Source organism: Gymnodraco acuticeps, unplaced genomic scaffold, assembly GCF_902827175.1.
Source record: "Gymnodraco acuticeps unplaced genomic scaffold, fGymAcu1.1, whole genome shotgun sequence".
NCBI lineage: Eukaryota > Metazoa > Chordata > Actinopteri > Perciformes > Bathydraconidae > Gymnodraco > Gymnodraco acuticeps.
This window is the reverse complement of record NW_022990238.1, coordinates 1,029,923-1,056,946: the sequence shown is the minus strand read 5'-3', so window position 1 is coordinate 1,056,946 and position 27,024 is coordinate 1,029,923. Positions and strand designations below refer to the sequence as shown.

Below are 27,024 nucleotides of genomic sequence, written 5' to 3'. Positions count from 1 at the left end.
AATGATTATTGCTAGTAACAAAGTAATAAAGGCTGCTTCCGCTGATGATAATGGGAACGCTAAATTATTACTGTTTTAAACGTTTTAAATTCATATAATTTACAAAGAAGACATTATATTAAAGAGCATACTAACTGCGAGTGTGTTTGTGTACAAGTTTATTTCACAAAAAGAAATGTTTAGCTGAGTTGTTTCTGCAGCAGGACAGATACACTGCTAGCAATAGCAGATGAGTCAGCAGCTGTTATAAAGATAATGATGAAGTGTTTACTGCGTAACATTTGCAGGATATGTAAAAACACTAGTGTATGTGAAGCCATTGATGTGATTCCACTTGTCCCTATCAATAGTACTTGTAGTATTATTCCTCTGTAAAATGACCTTATTTCCATAGTATTTTAAACAAAAATCCTAAAAACACAGAGTACACAAAGTAGATTTAATTACACTCTTTATATATCATCGATAGGATACAATACAAAATACAGACTTAACCATTTATAGGCCTTAAATTGAGAGCAATGCTTTAGAAGTTGGCATTATGTAACTTACATGAAAAACAACCTAGACCATTATTAGAAAATAAGGCTTTCACTCGCTGCACACATTATTCCTGCCTTACCTCTAAAGAATATCGCTTGAAGGCTAAGATTTATTTTTCACAGAGCTCTGACAAGCTGTTAACTGTTGTTCTGATACACTAACCTTAATGTCATTAATGTCCTCTTAGTGGTATCATTTTATGATTAGTCCATATAACACAATATAAGAGATATTTGGTACATTATAATAATGTAAAACATTAACATAACAAAGTGCTTCATATAATATAGCATTTACTCTTATTCTGTACAGTACAAACACAATATATTTCAGTGATATTTTCATATAGTATAATTATTTTTTGTATAATATCCAACAGTGAAGCATGGCTTAACATTCACATATTGCACACTGCCCATTTTTCTACGACTGCAGACCGATTCTAATTGATCATTGGAACATATCATATTGCCTTTAAAAAACAAACAGTAAGTGCCAACTTCTCAATATCTCAAATACAGCTCTGAAAAAAATTAAGAGACCACTCCAAAGTTTTCTTAAATGTCAATCTCTACATATATGGCAGCCATTCAACTCCAGTGTGTGTTGAATTCCAACACAGAGAAATGTTGTCAGTATTTTATAGAATAAAATAAAAAATGTTACCCAAACACATACCTATAAATAGTAAAACCAGAGGGACTGATGCTTTTGCAGTGGTCTCTTAATTTTTTCCAGAGCTGCAGTGTTTCCCCTATATAAAAAATAAAAATGTCTTCATTTTTTTTTCATTAAAATAATAATAAGTGGCGACCCTTTTTGATTTTTTTATTGTTTTTTATGTGGATTTGTAGTATTTGTGTTAATGTATGTTCAATAAAGGTGTATTTTGCTAAATCTTGAGACATTGCCACTGTATGTACTAGGCCTCAAGAGCCTTTCTTGAGCTGGCAGACACATAGAAACATATTGGCGGGGCGCACTTCGCACGCGCACACACTAAAAGATTCCACGCGCTCCGCACTCACATTTCGCTGGGCCCGCGTGCCTTAGCACCGCTGCTATGACTCCATCCTAGGGGAAACACTGAGCTGTATACATATAAATAACATCAGAAGTTTTAACAACACACATACATGGCTATAACTGACATGGAAAGAATTCAGAAAATGGTCTGACAGTGAGGCAAAGATACAAAGCAGCTAATGAAACAATCAGTCATCAGGGCAAATGAGATCAACGAAGAAATAATATACACTTAGTCAGTAGAGAATTAATGTTACATTCAGTGCGGTGGGCGGCTTACAAACATATACAACACGTAAACTAACAGGAAAACTGCTTCTGTGGTTTTCTTCCTAACCACAAAGAGAATGTGAATGCATTTCAATGAAACATTTAATTACATCAATTAAAAGCATTTCAGTCTTATAAGAGCATATAGCATCAATATGTCACTGTAGAATTGTAGTAACACACTTAGGTTGAGGCCAAAAGAAAGAAAACTTCAACTACAGGATGTTACTGAGTAACGGACAACCAAACAACATGGTTTCCTATGTAGCAGTCTTAGTCATTAAAGTGTTAGACGTAACAAAAACTCAGTTTCGTTTTGAAAAGATATTCAATATATACTATACCACTGGTATAAGGCTTGATCGTCCATCTTTGATGCAAAATACATTTATTTTTGCCTCATTTTAAAGTTTCTCCCTCATTAGTTTTTTATGTGTGTATATACAGTATATTAGGATCTGTGTCTGTACTTATATGCACCTTATGAACGATGAACTATGTTGTCCTCGCCATACTGTGTGTGTCTTTGTGTGTCTTTGTGTGTGTGTTACCAGGCCAGTGGAGAGGCCAGTCGTTGACTTCTGGGGCTCTTCTGGTTTTCTACAGCTTGTTGATCATTGAGAGCTCTCTGTGGTAAAGAAACAACAGGGTTTTTAAGATACTTTTTCTAAGTTTTTGTGTTGCATGTATCTTTTTAATGTTTTTCTTTTCAGCTTTGGGTTTTTTATATTTTATATATTTTAAATCAGCATTGGATTTGAGCCCTGTTGTTTCCATTATTTTATGAACATATAAAGTTGCTCTTGATTCACAATAAAATCACTTACTGTATAAAATGGATAACAATAATAACATTTAAAGGTGAATATTTTGGTTAATTTGTCCATTAAGACTACATACAGAACACGTCAAAAATGCAACATTTGTATTGTTTAGCTTACATTGTAGCTTATGATTAATCTTTTAATATATAACTTTTAAATGTGTTTTTTTAGAACATTTGTTAGTTAGTTAGTACCATAGCCGGGCAGACTTTCTCTATACATATTTGATGAAATGCGAGCAGTGCTCAAAACAAAAGACCTAAGTAATGAGGTGTGATTTTCTGCAACTGTGCAGAAGGAGCTGGGTGAAGATTTTTCTTTTTAGCAAACCATTATGTTAAATTGTTTGGTGGGAGACTGAAAGGAGCTACAGGGATTGCATGCTTACTGTGCTGTGTGAAATATATAGTTTTAACTTTAACGCTGTAAAGTTTGGCCAGTAGGGTTATTTTTAATAATCAAATGCTTCTTGCTTACCTGAAATTTGATAAGGAAATCCGCAAAGATACCAAAGAAGGCCTCAGTGTTTGTGGATTGGCCGTCTTCTCCAAAGTAAGAGGCAGTTTTGCTGAATTCCTCCATAGCTCTCTGCTGCAGAGACTCCAGAGACTGCAGAGCTGGATGACTGTTTTCCAGGAAGTTCTATAAATACTGGAGTCAAGGATCACTAAAGTTTTATTTTATCTTCAATGGCTCTACTTTTATTTTCTTGTATTAGCAGAATACACATCTCAGCACTTTCTTTGTTAATTTTGTGAAGGATACACTCATTACGACAGAAAATCGGTCCTCAGCCGTCACAGGCATCTTCTGACACGCTGAGCGAATTTCCTGTATGGTTGTATGAAGGTCATTCAGATCTGACGTGATAATCCTCTGGTTTACTAGAGATAGAAAAAGGAGAAGAAGGTGTCCTTCAAATCAATAAAAAAACTCAATATTAAAAAAAACATTTCCCAGTTCCCAATTTTTAAGCTGTGATGTAGAGGTCTTAGGAACATGTGTCTACCTTTTGCTGCAAGAGGAACCATAGTTAAATCTTTGGAAAAATCCAACACATCAGGGAAGTGGTGACATAACGACTTGACCAGAATATGTAGAAATGTCGACTTCCCATCCACTGTTTTGGTTGTGCTCAACTGCAGAGGAAATCATTAAATTATAATCTATATAAACATAATACGTTGGGACAGACTGCTTTGAAAATAAATTGGTCACATGATTTAAATGTATTGGTGTAAGATGTACGATGTGAGGGTCTAAGGACAGAGGGTGTCATATTGTCATACCGATATTTTGTACAAACTGTGAAGTCCACTGAGACAAATGTAACATTTGTGATATTGGGCTATATAAATAAACATTGATTGATTGGTTGAGATGTACCTCTGTAAGGAAATTGATCTTGAAGCCTGTAGTTTTGTTGGTTTTAGGCTGGCTGTTATTCAAGTAGTTCCCCATCGCCAGCACAAACTAACAAAACACAGAATGTTTAACAACCAAACTGAATACACACTTATATAGATGTAATCACAGCATAATGTTTTTTAACTACAGTATATGATTATAAATGCAGTGGGGAGGTTTGTGTTGCTGTGGGTTTTCTCAAAATCACTCAGAGATATTAGTACTGTATAACATATTTTTTTGAATGCACTGAACAGTAGGCTACCTCTAGTATCTTAGCCAGCTTCTTGCTGGTCTTCAGCTCCATGGAAGCTTTGTAAAGACAGTCGTACGCTCCCCTCATCTCCTCTGTCTTTTCCTGCAGTGAACATTTGAAGAGGAGGCACTCCATGCGGGTCTTGTACTCTGGTACTGATAACATCTGATGGAGAACACACACACAAGCAAAGAAGCGAGTGATAACAAACATACATACAACACATAGACGTATGTAAACCACACAACCAACCCACTCGTCCACACTCTGGGAGGACTGTACCTGCAACACAAACTGGTCCGGCTCACTGAGTTTGCTAGGATCCTCTGTGTACTCTTCATACTTTTTGACCTCCTCTGCATCGGGGGCATACAGCAGCAGCTGTTGGATGTGTGCTGGCTCCAGCCGGTCAGTGACCATGTTCATCAGCACCTTACGCAGCTCACCAGGAGACAGCTTCAGGTGGGCTATCAGGATCGCTAAATGTTATAAAGAAGATGAACAGGGATTATACATTTCTGTTTCAGCATTCATCGGGAGCCAAACGGTAAACAAAACATACAATATATATCAGCGTCTACTTACAGGCATTGTAGGCCTTCTTATGTGACAGAATTTCAATCACATCTTTCTTCTTGAAGGTTTGCGGTAGGAGGCATGGCTCTGGAACAGGCACTAAAATGAGATCAGTGTAAGTGAAATGCCTAGATGTTATGGATTTACATAGTAGATAGAAGAGAGATGAATGGAAATAAAGATTCTTTTTACATTTTACATTGTTTGCAGCAGGTTTAAAGCAAATTAAAGGAAGTAGAATAAGTGCAGAAGAAACTCAATGCCACAATTACGGTCGAAAATATGAGACATGCGAGGAAAAGTAATAAAAAAAAGTGTGTTGTTCTATTTTTAGAACATGCAGACATTATTTGTGTGTGAAATACTGTAGACCTAATGCCTAAATAATCACTCTGCAAGAACCTGAATAATGATGTGCTGAGAAATAATAATTTGTCATTCAGGTTTTTGCATTTCATTTGATGTTTTTCAGCCATGCTTTCTATTTAGAGCATTGCAGATCTGTGACATACTCACAGGAGCTCTTCTGTGTCCCAAAGTGCAGCTCCAGGTCCAGATACTTCACCATGTCATGCAGTTTGTCATAGTCAGAATTTGCTCCCAACTAATAAAATCATGCAAAAATGTCACTATTTGAATTACAATTTTGTGACAGAAATGTGGAAATCTAAACATTGAAGCTCACCTGTCCCCAGATCGTCCCCTCTGAGTTTTCCACCTGCTCCCAGTGCAGCCTCTTCACACTCATGTGGTTGGAGTCCATTCTGGAGAGTGAAGGCCTTGGCAAGGGTGGAGGGGTGCAGGGTGGAGGCAGGGGAGGAGGAGGAGGGGGGAGGGGGAGGGGGGTCGCGGTGCTCTGACGGGTCAGATAGTGAGTGTGGGAGGGAATGGGGCTGGCTCTGGCTGTGGGATTGCTTTTGATGGGACTGGGTTTGGGGCTGGTGTTGCGACTGCAGCATGTGATGTGAAGGCTGGGACTGCGGGCGGGGAGCTTGGGGGGAGGGCTGGACCTGGTGCTGGGACTGGTGGTGTTGGGGCAGAGGCTGGAAGGTGGAGAGGGTGGTCTGGTGTGGCTGGAGTGGCTGAAAGGTGGAGAGAAGGGGCTGAGCACTGTGGGGCTGCTGGGGAGGGTGGATGACGTGAATCTGGTGTTGGTAGTCCTTCGGAGGCGGCTGTGGGGTCATGTGGTGGATGTGGTGGATCTGAGGGGAGCTGGAGTGGTGGTGGGTCTGCTGTATAGAGTGGGGTCTTTGGGGAGAATGTTTGGTGGGCTGGGGGTGATGGGTTTGGTGGAGCTGCTGATCTTGGGGTCTCCCTTGTGGCGACACCGGGGTCTGATGATGACCTTTAATACTCCTCCGACTCTGGTGGGAGTGGCTGTCCCGGTTCAGCTGAAAAGGGAGGGAGGCAGGTTCTTGACAGTCTTCATGCAGAAGCTCCGTGGAGGAATGGTGGGGCTTTGTTTGGTGCATTTGGTGGGCTTGATGGAGCAGCTCTGTGGAGGAGTGATGGGCCTGGGCTTTGTGCATTTGGTGGAGCATTTCTGATGACGAGAAGGCTTGTTGTAACTGCTGGAGCATCTCAGTAGATGAGTGGTGGGGTTGACCCCGATGCATCTGTTGCGCCTGGTGGAGAAGTTCAGCCGAGGAGTGGTGGGGCTGCATTTGCTGCATCTGGTGACCTTGGTGCAGAAGCTCTGTGGAGGAGTGATGGGCCTTGGTCTTGTGCGCTTGGTGGAGCATTTCTGAAGACGAGAAGACCTGTTGTAACTGCTGGAGCATCTCAGTGGATGAGTGGTGGGCTTGGGCGTGTTGCAACTGATGGAGCATCTCTGCAGAGGAATGATGAGCTGGGGCTTGTTGCATCTGGTTGAGCATCTCTGTGGACGAATGGTGGGCCTGGGGTCGCATGCCCTGATGGCTTTGGTAGATACCCTCAGAGTATTGACCATGTTGGTTAGGATGGCCGGTCGGTTGGGGCGACGGCTGGTGTGGAGGTGGGGCTGATCGTGACAGACGTCGGTGGAGATGACTTTGGTGGGCCTGTTGCTGCTGTGCTTGGCGCATCATATACAGAGGATGGTTAGCGTGGGGATGGGTGGAGTCTGGAGAGGGGAGTGGGGGTAAGGACTGGTGGAGCTGTTGGAGAGGAAGCGGTGAGTGGGCTTTCTGCTGTGTTGGCTGGTTAGGCATGGAGTGATGGCTCTGGTAGATTTGTTGCTCTTGATATGCTTGTTGCTCCTCGTAGGCTTTTCGCTCTTCATAAGCTTTACGCTCTTCATAAGCTTTTTGCTCCTGGAAGGCTTGAAGCTCCTCCAATGCTTTTTGCTCCTTGTAGACTTGAAGCTCCTCCAAAGCTTTTTGCTCCTTGTAGGCTTGACGCTGTTCGTACGCTTTTTGTTCCTGGTAGATTTGGCGCTGTTCATACGCTTGTCTTTCTTGGTAGGCTTGTTGCTCCTGGAACAGTTGTTGCTCTTCAAAAAGTTGTTGCTCCTCATACGCCTGTCTCTCCTTGAACATTTTCTCCTGATAGGCCTGTTGTTCGTGGAAAGCTTGCTGCTCTTGTAAAAGTTGCTGTTCTTCAAAAGCTTTCTGCTCCTCATACTCCTGCCTCTCCTTGTAGGCTTGTTGCTCCTCGTATACTTGTCTTTGCTGAAAAACCTTTTGCCCTTGGAAGGCTTTTAGCTCTTGTATAGTAGCCTGGACTTGAAGGTCATCTCTTTTGGGCATGACTTTGTGTAAGGAGTGTCGTTTAGGTGGAAGGTGATTGCGAGGTGGAGGTGGTGGAGGAGGGCCAGACTTCCGGCGGATGGGCACATATGCTCTTGGGGATTGTTCAGGGGTGTAGCTGAGCTGTTGCTGTTGTTGCTGTTGAGACTGAGTCTGTGCAGGTGTTGGAGGGGGGGGTGGGGGAGGCGGGTCATTGAACTGAACAGGCGGAGGTGGTGGAGGGGACATTGGAGGTGGAGGGATGTGGTCAGAGCAGGAAGAGTAGGTGAGGGAGGAAGCATTCTCTTCTCCACTGCTGCTTTGAACATCACTCGGACTGCTGAGCTCTGGGGCCACGAATCCTCCATTTTCATTTTCATCTTCGTCCACCCCCAAGTCCTCTTCAATATCCTCATCATCATCATCATCATCATCTGGGAAGCCCATCTGCACAATATCCTGGCATTAACACCAATTACAATTCATTAGACCCTTAATGTCAAAGTGGAACGTGGTAAAATATTTTGACAAACTTGTCAAGCAATATATGTCAAATTGATTACAACAGGAGTTTTTACACTTATAACAAATATGGCTGTCTATTAAAACTGGGCAGGTTCTATAGGATCTACTGGCAATATACGTATGTGCTAAACAATTTTGACATGCACTAGCAGGATTGTCACTAAAGCTTACTTTAATGACAGATTGAGAATTTCACCCTACAAAGGCTCCTCACATCAAAAGTAGTAAGCACGATGCTATGTGGAAAAACATTTCTTTAAACTTACTTCCATTTAGTTGTTGTGTGTTTAACCTTTCAATGTATTCGGGCATGACGGCATGTTTTAATGACGTGGCTTGAATGTTGATGGTTGGGCTGCTCCTTTGTCAATATGAGATCACAGTTAGGCATTTTTAATGATTCTTTGAGGTCCAAGTGATGGAAAACAATACTGACATGTAACTCTGCAGGACAGAGTTACATTGTATGTGAGGCCATTTGTTGCAATAGTTTCTCTTATGTGTTTCACTTTGTCCCTGTTATTTTAGGGGACTATGTTCTGTACCCATTCTGTAAGTCCATGTGTGTCAAGGGGTCTGTCCTATTTCACATTTTGATACAAGGCCAACTGCCTGTAGGGAATAAGTGTACCCAGCCGAATTAACCCTTTACAATATGTCAGTTTATACATGAACATGGTGGCCTTTAGGATTTTTGTTAAAAAATATATATATATTGTTCTACAACAAACAATATACTTATAGATTAATTTTAACCTTTAACTCACTGAAGCGTATCTACTGTCTTACGTTTATTTTAGTAGAGTTGAAAGAAAATAATCACACAAACAGTTAATTATTCAGATTATCATTAATGTTGACTGATGTTATCTGACTATAAACACATATTTACTGAATAAACATCAATAGTCATCTGATAGTTATATAATACACTTAAAATAGATTTTATAATCAAGCTTTAGACTTCATGTAATTCTACCTCCTCATAGTCGTTCTCCGGAGTCAGGAAGTCATCGATGATGGCCACCCTCTGTCCTAGCTGCTCGCTCAGAGCGTCCAGAAAGCGATCTGTGTCTTCTGAGCGCGGTGGTTTGGAGAAGGTGTAACGCCGCTTGTTGTTGCGGTGGGCAGGGGGGCTGGATGGGAAGTCAGGGGGCTCTGGAGGGGATGCAGGGGGACTGTCCAGGCTGATGTAGGGGTTAGACTCCCCACTGGTCTGGCTCGTAAGCCCTGATGAATAGAACTGGGATTGAGGGGGACTGGGGAGAGGCTCCGGCCAGGATGTAGGCGGGGCTTTACGGCTACCTGGGATAAGGGGGAAACACACAGTCTACAGTTATAAATGAAGGGTACATTTCTAAAACATAATGTCAGGTGCACAGTCTTTCAGATAGAAAACATAAGGCATTCAATCTAAAACAGTATTAATGAAAGTCAATGTATAAAACCTTTGGAAGTCCTGCATTTGAAAAAAGGTTATGAACAAAAGGCCAGTTTCCCAGTGGAGCTAACCATTGCTGAAAACACATTTTTGATTAAGGTGTGTGTTTTCTTGTTCCACTTCCACCATCACCATATCCTCCTAACTGTATGAGGTTCAGTATTTCTTGGCAGTATTATTGAGATGGTGTATGTTAGTCCTTCAACCTAACATGCCTGCAACCTGAGAGGCTGCTCTGCCTGGTGCAGATTTAGGATATTCCTATCTTCCCCTCATAGATTCACTATGCATCCGTATCCATTGAAGGAAGATCAAATGAAGTCTAAGCTGGCTACTTCCTAATCAGACAAAATACACTTAAACCAATCATATTGGCAAAGAAAAGATTGCCAATCTAAGAATAAAGGAAATTGACACTTGTTATCCTACCTCTTCTACAATAGAAACACACATGCAGTCACACAGGCAGACACACAATAGAATTGCAAGCTAGTCATTCTTCAAAGGAAATCAGTTAAATATAATTCCAGCTGCTATGAGTTTAGTGTGTATGTACGTATTAGCTACCTGTGTTAGCATGTGTTGTAGGGGAGGCTGTGCGTGAGGGAGGCTCCAGTTCCAGCAAACTGTCGGGGGCAGGAAGAGGACGATTCTTCAGAGACTTGGACCTCTTGCCAGAATACATGTTCTCCAGTTCAGCGTACACTGACGACAGCTTGCATGGTGGAAATGTACAAAGAAACCAGAGTAAGTCCTCTTGCACTAGTGAGTCCAACGTTTATAGTTATTATTTCCCATGAGGACTTTGCTACATACATTGGTGAGGTTGTTGGGAGTCTCAGGAAGGGAGGTACCATCTCCCGACTGTCTCTCTCCTGGAGCCAACCTCATCCCTGCATCCAGCACTGCCTCTGCACCGAAGCCTATTACAATACACCAATCAGTTTGACTGATGGTTTCCAGATTTGGGCAGGTTCTCAGGATGTGGACAAGAACAATTTGGGCTGATGGGCAGCTCCAGTTAAATTGGGCTTTGGGCCAATAACAAAGAATTGTGGCTACATGGGAGCATGTCAAACAATTATTCCGATTTATATCAAATCAGTATATAAACGCTTGAACTAGCATCAGCCACCCTTTCCTCTTAAAGGGAAATTGGAAGTTTGAAACAAAGGCCAAAGGATTCTACAAAAGAAATGCAACTAGGATTTAACAGGACTTTGTAAATGATCACAATAAGAACAATGTGAATGCTGAATATATAAGCAATGGTGAAGGTTAGAACACTAAACTAAGTTGTGTATTTAAGTACAATATTGAGGTACTTGAGTATTTGAGTAATTCCATGTGTTGAATCTTTATACTTCTACTACAGAACAGTTCAGAAGTAATTATTGTACATTTGATTTATAAACATTTATTTAATTACTTCGCAGATTATGATACGTGGTTGTAAATGCTTTTATACTTCTTCTAACACTGGAAGAAGGGTGTCATGGAGTGTTATTGTTGCTTTAGTATGTATGATAATGAAGACAATAAAGATCTGTACCCATGCCCAAGTGTGTGCCAATGACCAGGTCATCAGAGCTACGTCCCCTCACACTGCTCCTGTACGTGGTCCCTGTCACCCTCATGGAGCTGCTACGCCGATGGGGCTCGGGGGCAACCTCGGGGTCCGGAGGAGGGGGAGGAGGTGGTGGTGGTGGAACTAGAACACACACACATATATTGGCAATGCAGAGGAAGAGGCAAAGGTGTATGAAGGGCTGCGACACCTGAGTTAATTGCACTTTACTGAGCCAATGATCCCCATGAAGCGCCAACCTCGCACACACAAAAACTCTTTATATTCATTCATACATTTGAAAAAACAGATGTGCCACACACCTGGCGCTTTGTATCCAAGAAAGCGTGAGATCTTGCTCTGGCAGTGCTCCTGCTCCTCATACGTCAGCAGCTGGTAGACAAACTGCCAGATCACCTGTTTGGCAGGAGTGTCCAGCACCGGGAACACGTCCACGATCAGAGTGTCCACATTCCTGTTGTCATGGAAACAAAGTAAAGATAGGTCAGCGATTGCCTCACTGTTCAATCAGAGGTTGAAGTTGTGGGTGAAGTCCTCCACTTGTGCAAGAAACTAGAAACTAAATTAACAGGCGACTCCACTGATTTGGCTAATGAACTAAAAAACTATTAACACACAGCCTGTAGTACAGACTTTACAAGGCAACAGGGAAATGGCTATAAACACACATACTGTATGTATATTCATCATATTTAGTCCTTTAAAAAAAGATTTCCTTAATCTGTGTCTTGCACATCCTCAAACTTAAATACTATAAGAGCCAACCTGCACCTTGGGCTTAATTGTAACAATAACCACCTTATTTGAACAAATGTATACCTCCACAATGCACTTTTCACTGTAAATGGAATTCCAATTATGGTTGAATATAAAAGCACATAACAGCCCGAACAGTAGTTATAGAGATGTCCACGTCTGATCTCACCCCATTCCTCATGCTTTTCTTTTGATCTTATTCCCCACCCTTGCTCACCTGTGCTGGAAGAAGTTCTCCAGAGCCTTGCAGATGGTGTACTTCTCCTGGATGGTCAGCAGGTGCTCGAGCTGCTGTCCAAAGGTGCGTCCCTGAACCCGGATACTGGCCGGAAGAATCTCTGCCACCCACTGCAGGGAGCTGAGGACAGGGGAGCGGGCCCCCTCTGTGGGAACGCTGGCCCCCGCCAGGTCCTGCTCTGACAGGCTGAAAGAGGGCGGACCATCCTCCACTACCAGCGTGGGCATGGCACCGCTGCCCTGGAGCATGGACACCACCTTCTCATGGGACGAGGTCCTACAGGCATGGTACACATGGAGACACCTGTTATATCCTTTAACTGCATGAACCAATTATTTCATTTTACTAGAAAGAAATCCTACTATTTAAATAAAATAGACATTTTACTGACATAAACAATGCTTTCTGTATTCTGCAGAGAATATACCAAGGTTAAAACACAGTATCACAATTTCTGGGGAGCTATTTTTGGGAACTTGTTTTTCTATTAAATCCATCACATTAGATTTCTATTCCTGTCAATAACTGTGTGAGCTCTACAAACAACAAAACTCTTTCAACAGAGGAACCAGATAACCACATTCATCTAAATATAATCAGTGTTGTGTTAATTAGATTTAGAATTCAACCTCATGTCCAGTCCATTGAGGAACAGGATGCGGTCTCCTGGCTTTAGTCCTGCCTTGTCTGCTGGGCTTCCTGCAGAACAGAGAACGAGTACAAGAGACATCTGACTTGATCGTTTCCTCATTTCAAGAATAGTACAATAGAAATATGACATGTAACATTTACTATTCATAATCAAATAAACACTTTTTTTTTTACTTACCGGGGATGACAGAGTCGATCCACACAGGAGCATGGCCTCTTAGAGTGAAGCCAAAGCTCGCGTTACCCTTACACACTCTCACCGTCCTAAATTAACAAATTTGAGCTTTGATTAGTGGCAGGACTGAAGAATGAACAGAGGCTCTATAAATGAAAGAAAAGCAGGTAAGCACTAATACTCAGCTCTAGTGGATCAAGTGATTGCTAAATGTGCGTGGTAATCAGTGGCGACTGGTCATTAGGGGCAGGTGGGGCACAGCCCCACCTAGTGTCAGCAGAATGTATTAAAAGTAATGATTACAAAAAAATGCAAAAAATAAATTAAAAAATATATAAAATATATTTTAAGATCATGTTTAATCATCTGATTCGTCTCATTGCTGTTTTAGTCTGTGTTCTTCTAATTAGTGTCTACAGTGTGTGCCTATTGAGCTGTTTAGAGCCATGTGGGACAAAACCCGATCCTGCCCCTCCCTCTCCCTGTTTAAGTCAATGGTGACTGTAAAAACTACACTGCGCATGCTCAGAGTATTTTCCTTTTTAATGTGTGTGGCAACAAAATAATGACCATAGGGGCATAGAGCTGCCATCCCCACCATACGTCATCTCACATCATTCAGAGCTGATTGGCTGTAAGTACGTGTGCCGCGAAAAGTGTGGTGTGTGAAGAGGAGACGAGAGAGCTGCAGTGAGGCGTCCTAAAACCAGGAAGTAAGCTGCGCATGGCTTCCCTCCACAAAAAAGCAATGATATTTCTCCATAGGATTTTAGAAAATAGCTCAAAATAAGATCTGTGGGAAACAAACCTGTTAGATAAATGCACGTTTTGTTCAGCCGGATAATATCCACATGTCTACCCTACTTTTATCATTTTCGAATCATAAATCTATTGATTAGATTAGATTTATTATAAATGGACTTCATCTTCAAGTCAAGGTAAGACTGCAATTTGATTGAAAATGGGATCTTACTAAGAGAGAACAATTCAATATTTAAATGATAAAATTACATTTTTTGGGTATCCTTTTGTTGAACTGTCTGTTTAAAATTAATTGAAGCATCAGACTAAAAAAGCTTTTGAAAATAATATTATATTTTGATTTAGGTCAAAATATAATATTTGTAAACCTGAAGAGCCAGTGCCTCAGCAGCCATGAACCTCACTGCAGAAGCTTATATATACTGTAGACATCTACGTTTTTTGTGCCCCACCACTTTTGTACATATAAAAACGCCACTGGTGGTAATATATGATAAAAGTAACATTTATAATTGAATGGGTTACCAAAGAAACTTAAGTTGTTCATTATTAACTATAACTCAAAGATACATTAGCTGTGATTTGTTCAAAAAGTTAACTGCAATTAGAAAAATAATGAGTTTAATCGAGAGTCCAACTGTGGACCCCCTGCAGATTCTCATATTCAGCAGCTTTAACTTCCCATGAATTAACAAACCCAAATATGGACACTATATCCCAGGGGCTCTAAATCACGTCAGCATGAACCAACCAAATCTGATGAGGATTAGTTTTATCAATTTTATCAAAAGACATGACAGGAAACAACGTCACAGCAGATGAAAAGAGCAAGAAAAAATGTGTATGTATAAACATGCGTTCATCTTCCAACCACTGAACCGTGTATTTTTATCTATACACCTACTCCTCTTAATTCACATAAATTCCGTGCTCACACAGAAAGACCCGTCACAGCTGTTCTCATGTAGAGTGGGTATAATTCAGACGTAAGGAGAGAGAAGATGTTATTTTAGGAAACTGGTTTTCTTTGAAAGCTAAAAATGGATTGGCTCTATGTAGCAGGTGAAAATGGGATGATGATGATGTGACTCTTGCTGATACAAGGCCAAAGCACCCAGGAGCTAAAGAAGTCAATATGAGTGAAGAAACTAATCTTTAAATACAGACCTGCAGTTGGTGGTGTTGCCACTGGAGTGCCCAGCTATGAGGGAGGTTGTCTTGCGCATGCCGCGGGCGGGGGGGACCACGCCTTCCTCTGCGTGGGTGCGTGGCACTGAACTGGCTCGGGTGGAGACCAGAAGGCGTTCGGCGTGATCCTCGCTCCGGCTGCGGCGAAGGTGCTGGCGGCTGGGGTCGCTGAAGCTCCGCCCTTTGATCCGGCTCATCAGGCTCTGGTTGACCACCTCGTCAAACCGCTCCCGGTGCTTCTTGGGAATGAAGATCCTGGCAAACATTGTGGAATCAGACACAAACTCAGATTCACACCCACAAAATCACACGTGAACAGCATTTCAAATCCAAAATCCTTCATCCTGATCTCTCAAAACATCCATCGTCCAATGTATCAGGAAAACAATTCTTGTTCTGATTACATATTGTTCCAGCTGCAGCTTCCATTTAATTGGGCCACAAATAGTTCAGTCCATATCGTCACATGGGAGGGCCGAGGTAGGCAGAAAGGATTGGTCCAACATTTGTTTGTGAGTGTACGCATGTGTGTGAGAGACTCAAAGGGATAAAAGACAAGCTTTGTCTGTGTTGTCCCGTCACATCAGCTGCAGGTTATAGTGTCAGACAGCTTCCTGCTAATATGCGAAAAAAGGAGGAAGCTCAGAGCCAGAGATACATCTGGGAGAAAGAGCTGCTCTCCTCCTACCAGTGTTATTATCCCCCCTTTGCTCTTATAGAAATAACCCACCCTTGGATATTCTAAGATCAGCTAGTGAGAGTTAGTAGTGTTTTGTGAGCGTGGTGCACCCTTGTCTTCCAGTCTGCTTAAAGTGCCACAAACACAAAGATGAAAAAAAAGTGCCGAGGCAATCAAATAAAGAGTGTTGGCACTAAAGGCTTGAATTGAAGCTGTCTTTTGTGACAGTTTTATTGTTCTAGGATTGTTCAACATCAGGAAAACTGGAAAAAAGGCAGTCTTTCTGTCTGTTTTCTAAAACATGACATTTACCCACTGATGTTTTGTTATGCTTAAACTGTCTTACTCCATCAAACTCTCTTAGTTGTGTTTTCTGCTGCATGACGTTTATATCAAGCCAATTATCTGCAGGAACAAACGGTAGCAAACAACAGAAATGACCCAGAAATGGAAGAATCATTGCCAATAACTGTGTTGTGAAAAAAGTGTTATAGGCTGCCATTTTTCTTTATATAGGACACTCTCACTTTTTCTTTCTTCTTTCATCTAAGTGTTCTGCATACACATACACAAAATCTTCCATCTCCTTGTATGTACACACACCTCATTTGTACCTTTTCTATTTTGCATACCCCCCCCCCCAATCCAGATACAAAATGATGCTGCCTCCATCTCAACTCCATCCTCTCTCTATCTCTCTGTCTTCATCATGAATCTCCTGGGGTCTTCTACTGTGCAGAGGAGAAACGAGTGCTTTGGTTTTTCAGAGTGCTCCAGTTCTAAAAGGCATCCAGATACACGGCACAACTCAACAGCTACTTTTGAGAATTAGTCCCATCGGTAAGTCGTCAGTGCTTTGGCAGGTACGTTTGGAGCATTGTTAGGAGTCAAGGATTAGATGATTTTGGTAGTTTCATAAAAACGTACAGAAAAGTTTTAGGTTTGAATTCTGAGTGACTCATAACCCGCGCTTTCCCATTATCCAAAGTGTATGCAAGCTTGCACATATTTCCCCTCTGGAAGTTTCTTACCTAAACAAAATCGGACAAACTAAAGTTCACAGAGCTTTCTCTCACACACACAGATAATGACTTGATTACAGCTAACAGCAGACACCTTTACATTGATCCAATAAAACCTGGGACTATATCCAAAGCCAGTCAGTGTACAGATGTAATAAAACACTCTGTAACTTTGTATCTTTTACTTATAAGGTCAACAGCTTTACATCTGTAAATCACAATTAAACCACTCCTCACAACTAACAGTCTGTGCTTGAAAGATAAGAAATGCAATACATTACCATTTCAGTAATGCAAGTTAGATTTAAGACTATTCAGAGAAACTATTAATGAAAACCGTTTGGTTTATTGCACTGGTTTTAGGTTGTCCTGCTTTGTAAACCATTAGTCAGTCTAGTGTCCAATAATAGCGCGTTATGTATGGGTGTATGTTGCAAGTGAAATTGTCTCAACCAGTATCAAGTGAACAGCACCGCAGCAACAGCACAGCTTCTCCCTACAATAAATCAGTCATAACTCACACTAGTCACACAAGGTGAATCCTGAGTTAACTGCAGTTACAGCCACAAATGCCACAACAGGCCATATTACACAAAAAACTCAAAGTAAATATTTGTAGCTGCTTTAAAAAAAACACAATATGGATGCTCCTGCTTACCTTAGCTTTACCCTTAAATCAACAACTAACTTGAGATCTCTGACCAGAGCAACAACAGCCTGAAAAGATCTGTGCATCCTTCGGATTCTTGAGTACCATACCAAATGTAAAACTGTCAATCATTCAGAAAGTGCCTGGGAGTCTCTTGTGGTATGATACATTGTTTCATCAACTACAATCTACATCTAAAACTATCTACAATCATACCTGTTGTGTACAATCCTGGTCCAATCCCTGCACGCTCCTTGTTGACATACATAAGTGTTTTAAATGCCATATCAAAAAATAAACGTAAAGTATCATATTGAAGGGATAATCACTTACGTACTAAACATTTCCTTCGCTTACATCGAAGACATCCATATAAAAAATAGCCCTGTGTAAATGCTAGGTTCATGCAAAAGAAACACTTCCCAGAGGGCTGAAATGTGCTCATCTGCAACACCAGACTGCTCTGAAGTGCTATCTCTTAGGTCAGATGTGTGATCAAGAGTAGAACTACAACAAGAAGAAGTCAAGATTGAGACATGACAAAACTAAATTAATTAATTCTGCACTTCGAAGAAAGAAACAGAGTCAGTGACAAAGAAACAGTTATTGAAAGAGTGAGTGGTTCATGGATATAAAGCATGAAAGAAAAAGCTGCAGAGATATACATGAAAACACAAGTAGTAACATATGAGTCAAAGGCAGGGAAAGAGAGAAAGTGGAGAACTAGAGCTCTTTCTAGGTCAGGGTCGTGTAACTTTTGGGAATGAAGCAGGCTAGCATGTGCTCTCAGGCGATGTAGGCCACAAAACTTTCACAAACTGCACCCATACATCACCTGTGTGTCTCAACAAACGGCAGATAGGGGAAACTGAACTGAATGGGGCCCTTTATTGTGTATTTGTTATAGTCACAGGGCCTGGCAGCAATAATCTCTGTGACTTTAATTGCCTAAAAACATAGTCTCTCCGTCATATTACGATTTCAGCAAGAATATTTAACCTATTGAATCTTGTAAACATGCCAAAACAAGTGAGCAGAAACTTCATAGCTTTGTTCAATGAAGTTTGATTTAGGCTTTAGGATGCCCTCAATTGAAGGAGGGCGAGAAGCGTCTATAATTAGGCATAAAGGAGGGGTGGATCAAGGACACAGCACACAGAGGGATGAATGACAATTGCATTCAGCTGGAAAACTCATTGCAATAACCATTATAATGAGACCCACTTCGGATCAGCTCATTTGACAGCTAGGCCAGTTATGAATTTGCAAACACAAAGCATAGCGTCAGACACAAAGTTTAATTGCGAAACCACAGACAGCAAAAACAAAGAAAAGTATCAGCAATTATTTGGAGATGTCAAACTTAAAAAATAGTTGTGCTGGAATATCGCAGTTTTATATGCTGGAATGAGATTTGGGACAGAAAAGAGTTTTATAATGTTATATACTGACAGAAAGTGTAAAATTATCTTCAATAAGACAAGATAACACACACACAGAAAACAGTTGCACAACAACACTTCAGATACAAGTCAGCACGAACAACTCAAAGCACAGCGAACACTGCTGAGATCAAAGAAAAAGTCCCATACCGAAAGTGTCTGGAAAGGCTCCTATCCCTTCCCATGGTTCTTGGGGGCTTTGAGGAAGTGCCTGCTCTCAGTGAAGCAATGCAAATGCTTCTTCTCCATGTGGGTGAGTCCCCGTCTCGTATGAATAAACAAACTCTCCGAGACAAGAGGGGACAGAAGAGATGAGAAAAAGAAAGGCGTCCTGGATCTCAAAAGTGCTTGCTGCAGGCTCGGAAAGCAGCCAGAGAAAGAAGGAGAGAGAATGAAAGAGAGGGAGGGAGCACATTGGAAGAGTGGTACCTCCACACCTCCAAAACATCCTCAGGTAGCACCATCAGCTGTTCTCCATGCTCATGTTTGGAGCGGCACTCCCCATTTGTTCCCATCTTTCGCCCTCTAAAGAATCAAGGAGTCCAGGTAACCGCAGGGTAGTGTACTCTCCTCAATCATAGTTCAAAGATAAGTCTCATCACTGAGTCGTCCATCATTTTTCAGTAAGAGTGAGTGTGTGATAAATCTTCTCTTCCCTCAGTGGAGGAAAGAATGGGAGGACCAGAGAAGTAAGTGAGAAGGGAGAGAGGAGAGAAGTTGAGACAAGAAGGAGAGCCCCAGTGGAATTGCATTGACAGGTCATCACAATGATTGTGTGTGTGTGTGTGTGTGTGTGTGTGTGTGTGTGTGTGTGTGTGTGTGTGTGTGTGTGTGTGTGTGTGTGTGTGTGTGTGTGTGTGTGTGTGTGTGTGTGTGTGTGTGTGTGTGTGTGTGTGTGTGTGTGTGTGTGTGTGTGTGTGTCTGGGGGGGGTAAGAACCGATAATGTGCATAAGGGATGGCACAAAAACCTTGACAGCCATGTCTGTGCAACAACTATGACAACATCTATCCAACAAAAGCTTGTCTGATTGATTCATAAAACATTTGTAAAAGACAGAAACAGTCTGGTTTTCAAATAATAATGAAAACAAAAGAAAAAAACAGCACTGCATCCTGGGTTGAGTGCACACGTCTAATTAATTCATATATTTTAAGTCTATATACAGTTTCAGACAAAGGCCTTCAGTTAACTTTAATTACATTCAATTACCATAACACTGCAGAATCGCGTGAACAAAAGAGCAACTAGATGTTCAAACATTATCTCTAATGACACTCCAGATACAGAAGTGTTCAAGCCCTCGCCAACCTTTGGTTTCAGAGCCGTTAAAAAATCAAAACTGGCAAATGTGTCAGAAACCTAAAAGAGAATTTATTAAAAGAAATAGGCTGTTTAAAAATAGAACACATCCTGTTGGAGAGTGAGGCAAATCGGCGAGGGGAGAGAGGCAGACTGAGCACAGTGGCCCAGCTGGTCAAGTTTGACAAGGCATTAGGATATAATATCACAGTTGCAACATCAGCCAACATCACGGGTATATATATTTTCAAAATTGTTCCACCCTTATTGGAAGAAAAAAAATGGCGAAAGCAGACATCAACACTTTCAGACCAGCTCGCACTTGTTATGGGTGTCAGCATACTAATATTTGCCATTTAGCACTAAAAAAACAACTTAGACTATAATTAGTTTTGCTGATATTTAGTCATAAGCCAAAGCATTGGACAAATTAAAATAAATATTTCAACCTGATGGCATTTAGGAAAAGGGAAGTGCTCACCTAAGTTGATGGGGATGTGAATATGTGTACAAAATGGGATGGCAATTTAAAGTTTTGGAGACATTGCTTTAAAAGTCACAAATGTCCCCCTAAAGGAAGCACTGGGTATGAGTAAAGGAATCATTACATACAGGAGTCATTTAAAACCCAGAATGTTCTAATTGTCTTCCAAACCATCTGACAGATATTGAGATATTAAAGGTTACCACTAACAAGGTTTAAAAAAGCTGCCTTGAAACATGCCTTATCAAAATATAATCAGCAACACATTTCCCCAAGAACAGAAAATAAACTCCACATTACATTTCTCTCCTTGGATGAGACATCTAATTGCCAGCAGCAGCCATAAACACCATCACCGCCCCGAGGTTAACGAACAACCTGGAAGCCAAACTCCCTCGGGCTCCAATCACAGAAACATGTTCACCAGATTATGCTGTAAACATCAAGAGCTTTTCCCAACCTGCAATATGAATATTTTGCAGCTCTTTCCAGAGTGAAATTTGCACGGACTAATTGCCATAAATAAGATGTTGTTGCACAAAATAACAGCTCATCAGCACTGATAATGTCAACAACGCAATGACACAGCAGGCAGAGAAAGCGAGAGGAAAAACGTTGCATATCAAAGCCTGTCAAGGTTACAGTGCACCAGAACAAGCACATAGGGATGATTTGATGGGTAACTACAGCTATCTGAAGTAGATTTATCTAAAGAGAGATTCAGGCTACTATTAAGAGAGTTACTCTACTTTTGTTATTGGCTGAAGGTAAGAGGAAACAGCTAACGGTCCTCTATGGATACAGTTAATGCATAATTAATGGGAATCCGGTGCAAAACAAATATTACAAAGCATTTTTCGCAGGCAGATTTCTAAGGAAGGAAATGTGCTGCTAAAGCTGTGAGACAGACAGCTGTGTCACAAAAATGAGATTTACGAAATGAATCCATGAGAAAACTGAATGCTAATCGATTGTCACCACAGAATGCTTTCAAATCAGTACAGCTTATTCATCATAAATTATGAATAAACTTGATGACAACATCTGCAAATGTATAATGCCAAATTGTTTTTCAGTACTCACCTGAGGCAGCAGTTCATAATTTCTCACCGGAAAGAACTTCAAAGCAAGGACTGAAGGCATGTGTGTCCGAATCAGTGCTGTGTGAGCATCTGCACAGTTCTCTGTGTTCGTATGTGTGCATATCTCAACCAGCCGCCGCAAACTGGAGGCTGTACCAGCTAAGAGCTGTATGCAGAGGAGGGAATAAGGAACATCCAGTGATGTGATAAACGGAAAAAAAATCAAAGGGTGCATCACAGGCGACAGGAAGAAATAGGAAAGAAAGAGACTTAGAGAGGAAGTCAAAGTGAGAGAAGATGAGCGAAAAAAGGTAAACGAGAGGTGGCTGGGAGAAAATAGAAAGCCCAGGAGGATGCAGAGATATTGAGTTTTGGGTTTTGATTTTCCGATCAATGCTGAGAACGAAGAAATGCAATATTCTGTGGTGAATTTCTAACTATACTCGTGTGTACTGTAACGGAGAGGGGAGAAACAGAGATATCTGAGCACTGAAGGACAGCAGTCAGGGCTTTACTTCAGGTCAGCTACTCACATGTGCCTTGATGTACACCTCTCCCAAGTTTCACAGTAAAATGCTGAGAGGGGGAGTTTCTAAACTATTGATTCCATGAGGAAATGAAGACGTTTTTGCAGCACGTCTCCGCCCTGATTGTTGTGTAAAGGCTGTGCAGTGAATCCTATGGCTGTAACTGTGTATAAGACATAATAGGTTTGGAATATTTGAAAAGTACTACACAGCCAGGGTATTATCTGCATGTTGAGTATTAATTTCCCTACTACACTAAAAGGGATTCAATAATGTATAGACGATTGACTTTTCTTTTTTTTTTTAGGTTTTTCCGGCATTTCTAAAAGGTTACTCCTTTTTTATTGACAGTTTGGATTTGTTGGAATGTCTTGCTGGGTGGTTAGTTAACTTTGCTTCCATATTTTTGTATGTTTTAACGTGCTGCAGGCAGGTTTTTAGAATTAGCGGTTCACCAATGTATAACCCAAATACAAAAAATACATCTAAAAAGAGTTTTGGTTGTTCACATTAACAAGCGCGTAAACCCTTTGAGAGAACAGAAGCAGCTTTGGAAACGGCACTGCAGGCTAAAATATTGATGCAGTGTCCTGGTTGCATCACTGTAGTGACAGATATCCAAACAAGATGTCAAGCCACCAGTAAAGCAGAAATGTGTTGCAATCCGATTTCAATTTGCATTGAAGTCTGTATTAATGTGGGGGAAGAGGGGATAAACAGTTTAAGAAATTCTCTTATATCTCACAAGACATGTTTGATCACAGCACAAGAAGGACTAAAGGACTGCTTAGTCACACAGAGTTAAAACAAGACACACAGCTTCCATTCAGACATGTTTGACAGGCAGAGGGAGTTTTAGAAGCCTGGAGATGACTTTTATGTAATTGTTTTTAATGTGGGTGAAGCTTTTTGTCTAACGCTTTTGTGTTTTCCTAATATCCAATTGGATTGATTCAGAGGCGGGATTAACTGTGACCTGAACAGAAAAACAGCAGCCTGGTGGTAAATGAGTGTGTTACTTGGGAGAATAATGGCAAAATAAAATAACAAATTCTCCGTCTGATTCAGGCCTCTTTTACTAAAACAAAGCAGTGCAGTCAGTGCAGCATCTTGCATTTTCAAGCTAAAAAAGCTCTGATTAGCTACCTGACGTTGTCAATCAGCTGCTGGTGCTCCTCTGTGATCAAGATGTCGGGCAGCGCCTCAGCCAGACTCTCCACGTCCCTCTCTGCAGCGTACCGCTTCAGAACCTCAAACAGCTGCTCCTTCACATCCAGCTCCTCCCCTAGCACTTCCTCCACCTGAGGGGTAAACCAACGCCCGTACATTAATTCATACAGAAAATGAAAATGCACCAATCACATACAATTTCAAACATTTATTTCACACCTACTTTCTTATTGAACTCCATGGCCTTGTGGGCGCGGCTCTCCCTGATGCTGTCCCCGCTCTGCGACAACACCCTCATGCTACTGCTCAGCCTCTTGGGACGCCGGGCCATACTGAGCACGCCCAGACGCAGAGGCCGCCCCTGAGCGGCTTTGATCATGGCCGCTGCCGTTTCATGATGCTTCACTGGGATGCCGTTGACCTCCATGACATAGTCCCCGGCCTTGAGGCCATTGCGACCGGCAGGACCGTTGGGCATGCAGTCCTCCACCATCAGAGGGCAGTCTCCGATGATGGTGAAGCCAAAACGGCCATCTGGACCAGGAGTCACGTCAATCTGAGGAAGGGGAAAGTACTTAAAGGTACCCACTACCCTATTATGCAAAATGCACTTTTTGATGTATTTTATACATAAATATGTGTCCCCTGTGTGTCAGGTGACTCACAAAGGGTCCGAAAATACAACCCTCTCTAGTTTCCTCCTTACCCACATCTCTAAAAACGGGGGTACAACGGAGCTGATCAAGATTTGCTGCGGTCATGACGTAATATCGGAAATGTGGGCTGGCTTTACGCCCACGGACCTATCAGAAACATCGCTGAATCAGAAACAATGCGCGACGTGTATTGGAAGTAATATGGTCTGTGTTTACATTAGTAAGCATCGCTAACACTCTCTACTGGAGAGAGTATGTGTAAAAAAGCAGGATATAAAAAGGTACTCACCTTGTGGTAAACCCGCGAGAGAAAAAACATTTGAGCTCCATACCATTTCAGAAATAATCCTTGCTGTGGTTTGGAACATAATATGGCGTTTAATCACGGCAGCGTTTAGCTGAGTATCTGGGTAGAATTCTCCTGCATGAGCTCTCTTTTTTTAATTTCTTTTTTTAAAGCTACGGACCCAGAATCAGCACTACTCTAACAGGGCTGAAATAGAGGGGTATGAGGCATAGCTAGAATGGGTGATCTGTTTGGTATATTGAGCAAAACACTTCATAGACATGTTTTTTATATATCTGAGACCTATAATATATGCCTAGAAATATTATAATAGGAGACCTTTAAGTGTGTTTTTACTGACTCTCCCTTAATTTAAAACACAAAATGGGAATTTTGAGCAAACCTGTTCGATGCGTGACACTACTCCGATGCTAGGTGGCACCGTCTTGAGGGTCTGAGCCAGAGCGACAAGTGCCGGTGTGCTGAGGTTGGTCACATCCTGGCCCTCGATGTCCACCACCTGGTCCCCGGGCTGCAAGCCAGCCAGGTAGGCACTACTGCCCTCCACCACGGACAAGATGTAGCTGGGCCCAGTGCCACCCAGTCGGAAGCCAAACGCCTCGGGCCAGTTCTGATTGGTTGCTGGGAGGCCAAGGTCTGGAAGATGGACAGAAAAGGAAAATTGCAAAATGCTGCAAGTTCATTAACAAGTGACAGTCAAAGGCCAGCAAGAATTGTGTCTGTTGAGACTTCAATGGGTTTTTTTTAATTGGAAGGTGACGTGTTTTACTGCTTAAAGGATATGTATGTCACACTAGCATGAAAGAACATTGTTAATCTGGAGCAAGCTGCTCATACAGACGAGCAGGTTGCAAGCTGTTAAATGGAGGTCAAACAGTACAGTTAAATAGGGCATCCCAGTAATGCAAACTGACGAGCTGTAGCAGCAGGTAAATCGGTAATTCATGTAATGAAGCCACACATATACTGTATAGTAAAGACACAGAATGCACATTCCAGATTTTAAGATGTTTTTCTATTCGATGAATGAAAGAACAGAGGGAAGAAGGTTATTTCTGACTTTTATTATCTAACCCACATGAACCGCTGGCCTTCCCCTGGTCACTGGCCTCCTTCTACTGCGGCAGGAAGAGTCCCAACAGGCTCACTTCATCTCAACTCATCTAGATATGTCAAAGATATTTATAGAACATTTTAGGGAACTGTGAGTCCATGTTCTGTTTTCTCACCAAACACAACATAATCGCTTAATATTCAGGATCAAAACATGATAACACTTGTGCTTGTAAAAACTCCTGTGTAATTGAGTTAAATTATTATCTTGTATTGACTTGCTCTCTTGCATTGCACTTTTCCCATTTGCATTAAGAGGCTAATTACAGCTTAAATAAGGCAGAATTGTATCATTTCTAACTTCATCAAATGTTTGTCAAAAATCAAACAAAAAACTCAGACAAAGGTGAAGAAAGACAGAAACAAATAGACTCAATTAGAGATGGGAAGGAAGAAAACAAACGAAAAAGTGCACGAGAAGTGACAAAATGAGACTTAGATTTACGAAGAAATGTAGAAATATCTGATCTGCTTCACTGCGAAAAAAGACAAGGCAGTTCTCAGTTTAGCAAAGGGCTAAATATTCAGGGAGCGATGTGGCTGAGTGAATAAAACATGTCAAATCTGAAGGCAACCAAAGAGTCACAGAATGTGGTGTCAGCTTGCAGGGAAGAAACAACAGCTGATTATTGATCTAAAATAGATTGGGAAGTCACTGACATGGAGCTGTGGATCAAAATCCTCCCCATCAGAACACATGCAGCACTCAGAGGATTGTCAGTCCTTTTCTCTCAGCCTGCGACCTAGTTACACAATGTCAGCATAAGCTCTCCTCTTTATCTTACCTCCATCAGATGAATCAATTCAGGAAGTACAAAGTACAATTCAGAGAAAGAGACTTACAGAAATCTTTGGAGGCACTCCGGGTTCCAGACTTGCTCTGGCGCAGGGAGAAGCGACCCTTTCTGCTCAGGAAGCGCCTCATCCTCGCCCGGCTAGCGGCAGGGCACGTTCCAGCCAGCCTTCCTTTGCCCCCGGCCCGGAGGGTGATGCAGCCAAAGGGTGTCTTTGGACACCTTTGTGCTGCTCCTCACCTGAGCTCCCTGCCTCCAAAAGCCTCTACAGAGCAAGGCAAATCAAGTGTGCCTAAAAGGTCACATCTGTAGGTTATCATGGGGCGACGCCTCCCACTGTTCTCAATCAGAAAACCAGCGGTAAGCAGCTGTGGAGACGGGGGGGCCGCAGGAAGGGGGAGAGCATCTGAAAGAAAGGCTCCACCTGGGTGAGGCAGTCCAGCCTCAGCTTCTATCTAAACCCAATGGCTGAGAGATGATCAGAAAAGTGGGACACGCTCACTTGGTCCTGAAATGGTTCTTTGCAAGAAAAGGTACTGTGAAGCCCCATTTTTCTATAAATACCTTTCCCTATCTCTCTGTCCCAGCCTCTCTCTCTGCCTTCTTCGGTTGCTCATGTGGATAGGGCCCTCTCTGAGGGCTGAGGAGTGACCCAGAAACCAGTGTGTGTTGCACCAGCCGGGGACACTTCTCTGATTAAAGCGGCTGTTTTAACCTCGCTGCTCCAGCACCAGTTACAGCCTGCAGATATATGCTAAAAGTTGCATGCAATATTTCAGCTTAGACAATCAGCTTGGTGAAATAAGTGTAGCAGGGCCATTAGTTATAAACTTTACAGCACAACATCAGAAAGAACAAGCCTGG

At 41.8% G+C, this 27,024-nt stretch overlaps 1 protein-coding gene across 1 annotated transcript; it reads right to left on the bottom strand.

The window, feature by feature from the left end:
- Nucleotides 1-434: 434 nt before the first annotated feature.
- On the bottom strand, nucleotides 435-26,775 carry grid2ipa (glutamate receptor, ionotropic, delta 2 (Grid2) interacting protein, a). Its single transcript, XM_034220153.1, is given in 24 exon segments — nucleotides 435-2,467; nucleotides 3,141-3,305; nucleotides 3,429-3,547; nucleotides 3,673-3,802; nucleotides 4,050-4,136; nucleotides 4,336-4,491; nucleotides 4,609-4,805; nucleotides 4,912-5,001; nucleotides 5,419-5,506; nucleotides 5,588-5,991; nucleotides 5,993-8,069; nucleotides 9,115-9,440; nucleotides 10,144-10,291; nucleotides 10,393-10,499; nucleotides 11,129-11,287; nucleotides 11,467-11,618; nucleotides 12,138-12,434; nucleotides 12,788-12,857; nucleotides 12,988-13,073; nucleotides 14,914-15,189; nucleotides 23,267-23,421; nucleotides 23,514-23,846; nucleotides 24,636-24,889; nucleotides 26,210-26,775. Coding segments are annotated over 24 exon segments (6,039 nt in total). The 5' UTR covers nucleotides 26,292-26,775; the 3' UTR covers nucleotides 435-2,386.
- Between the last annotated feature and the right edge of the window lie 249 nt (nucleotides 26,776-27,024).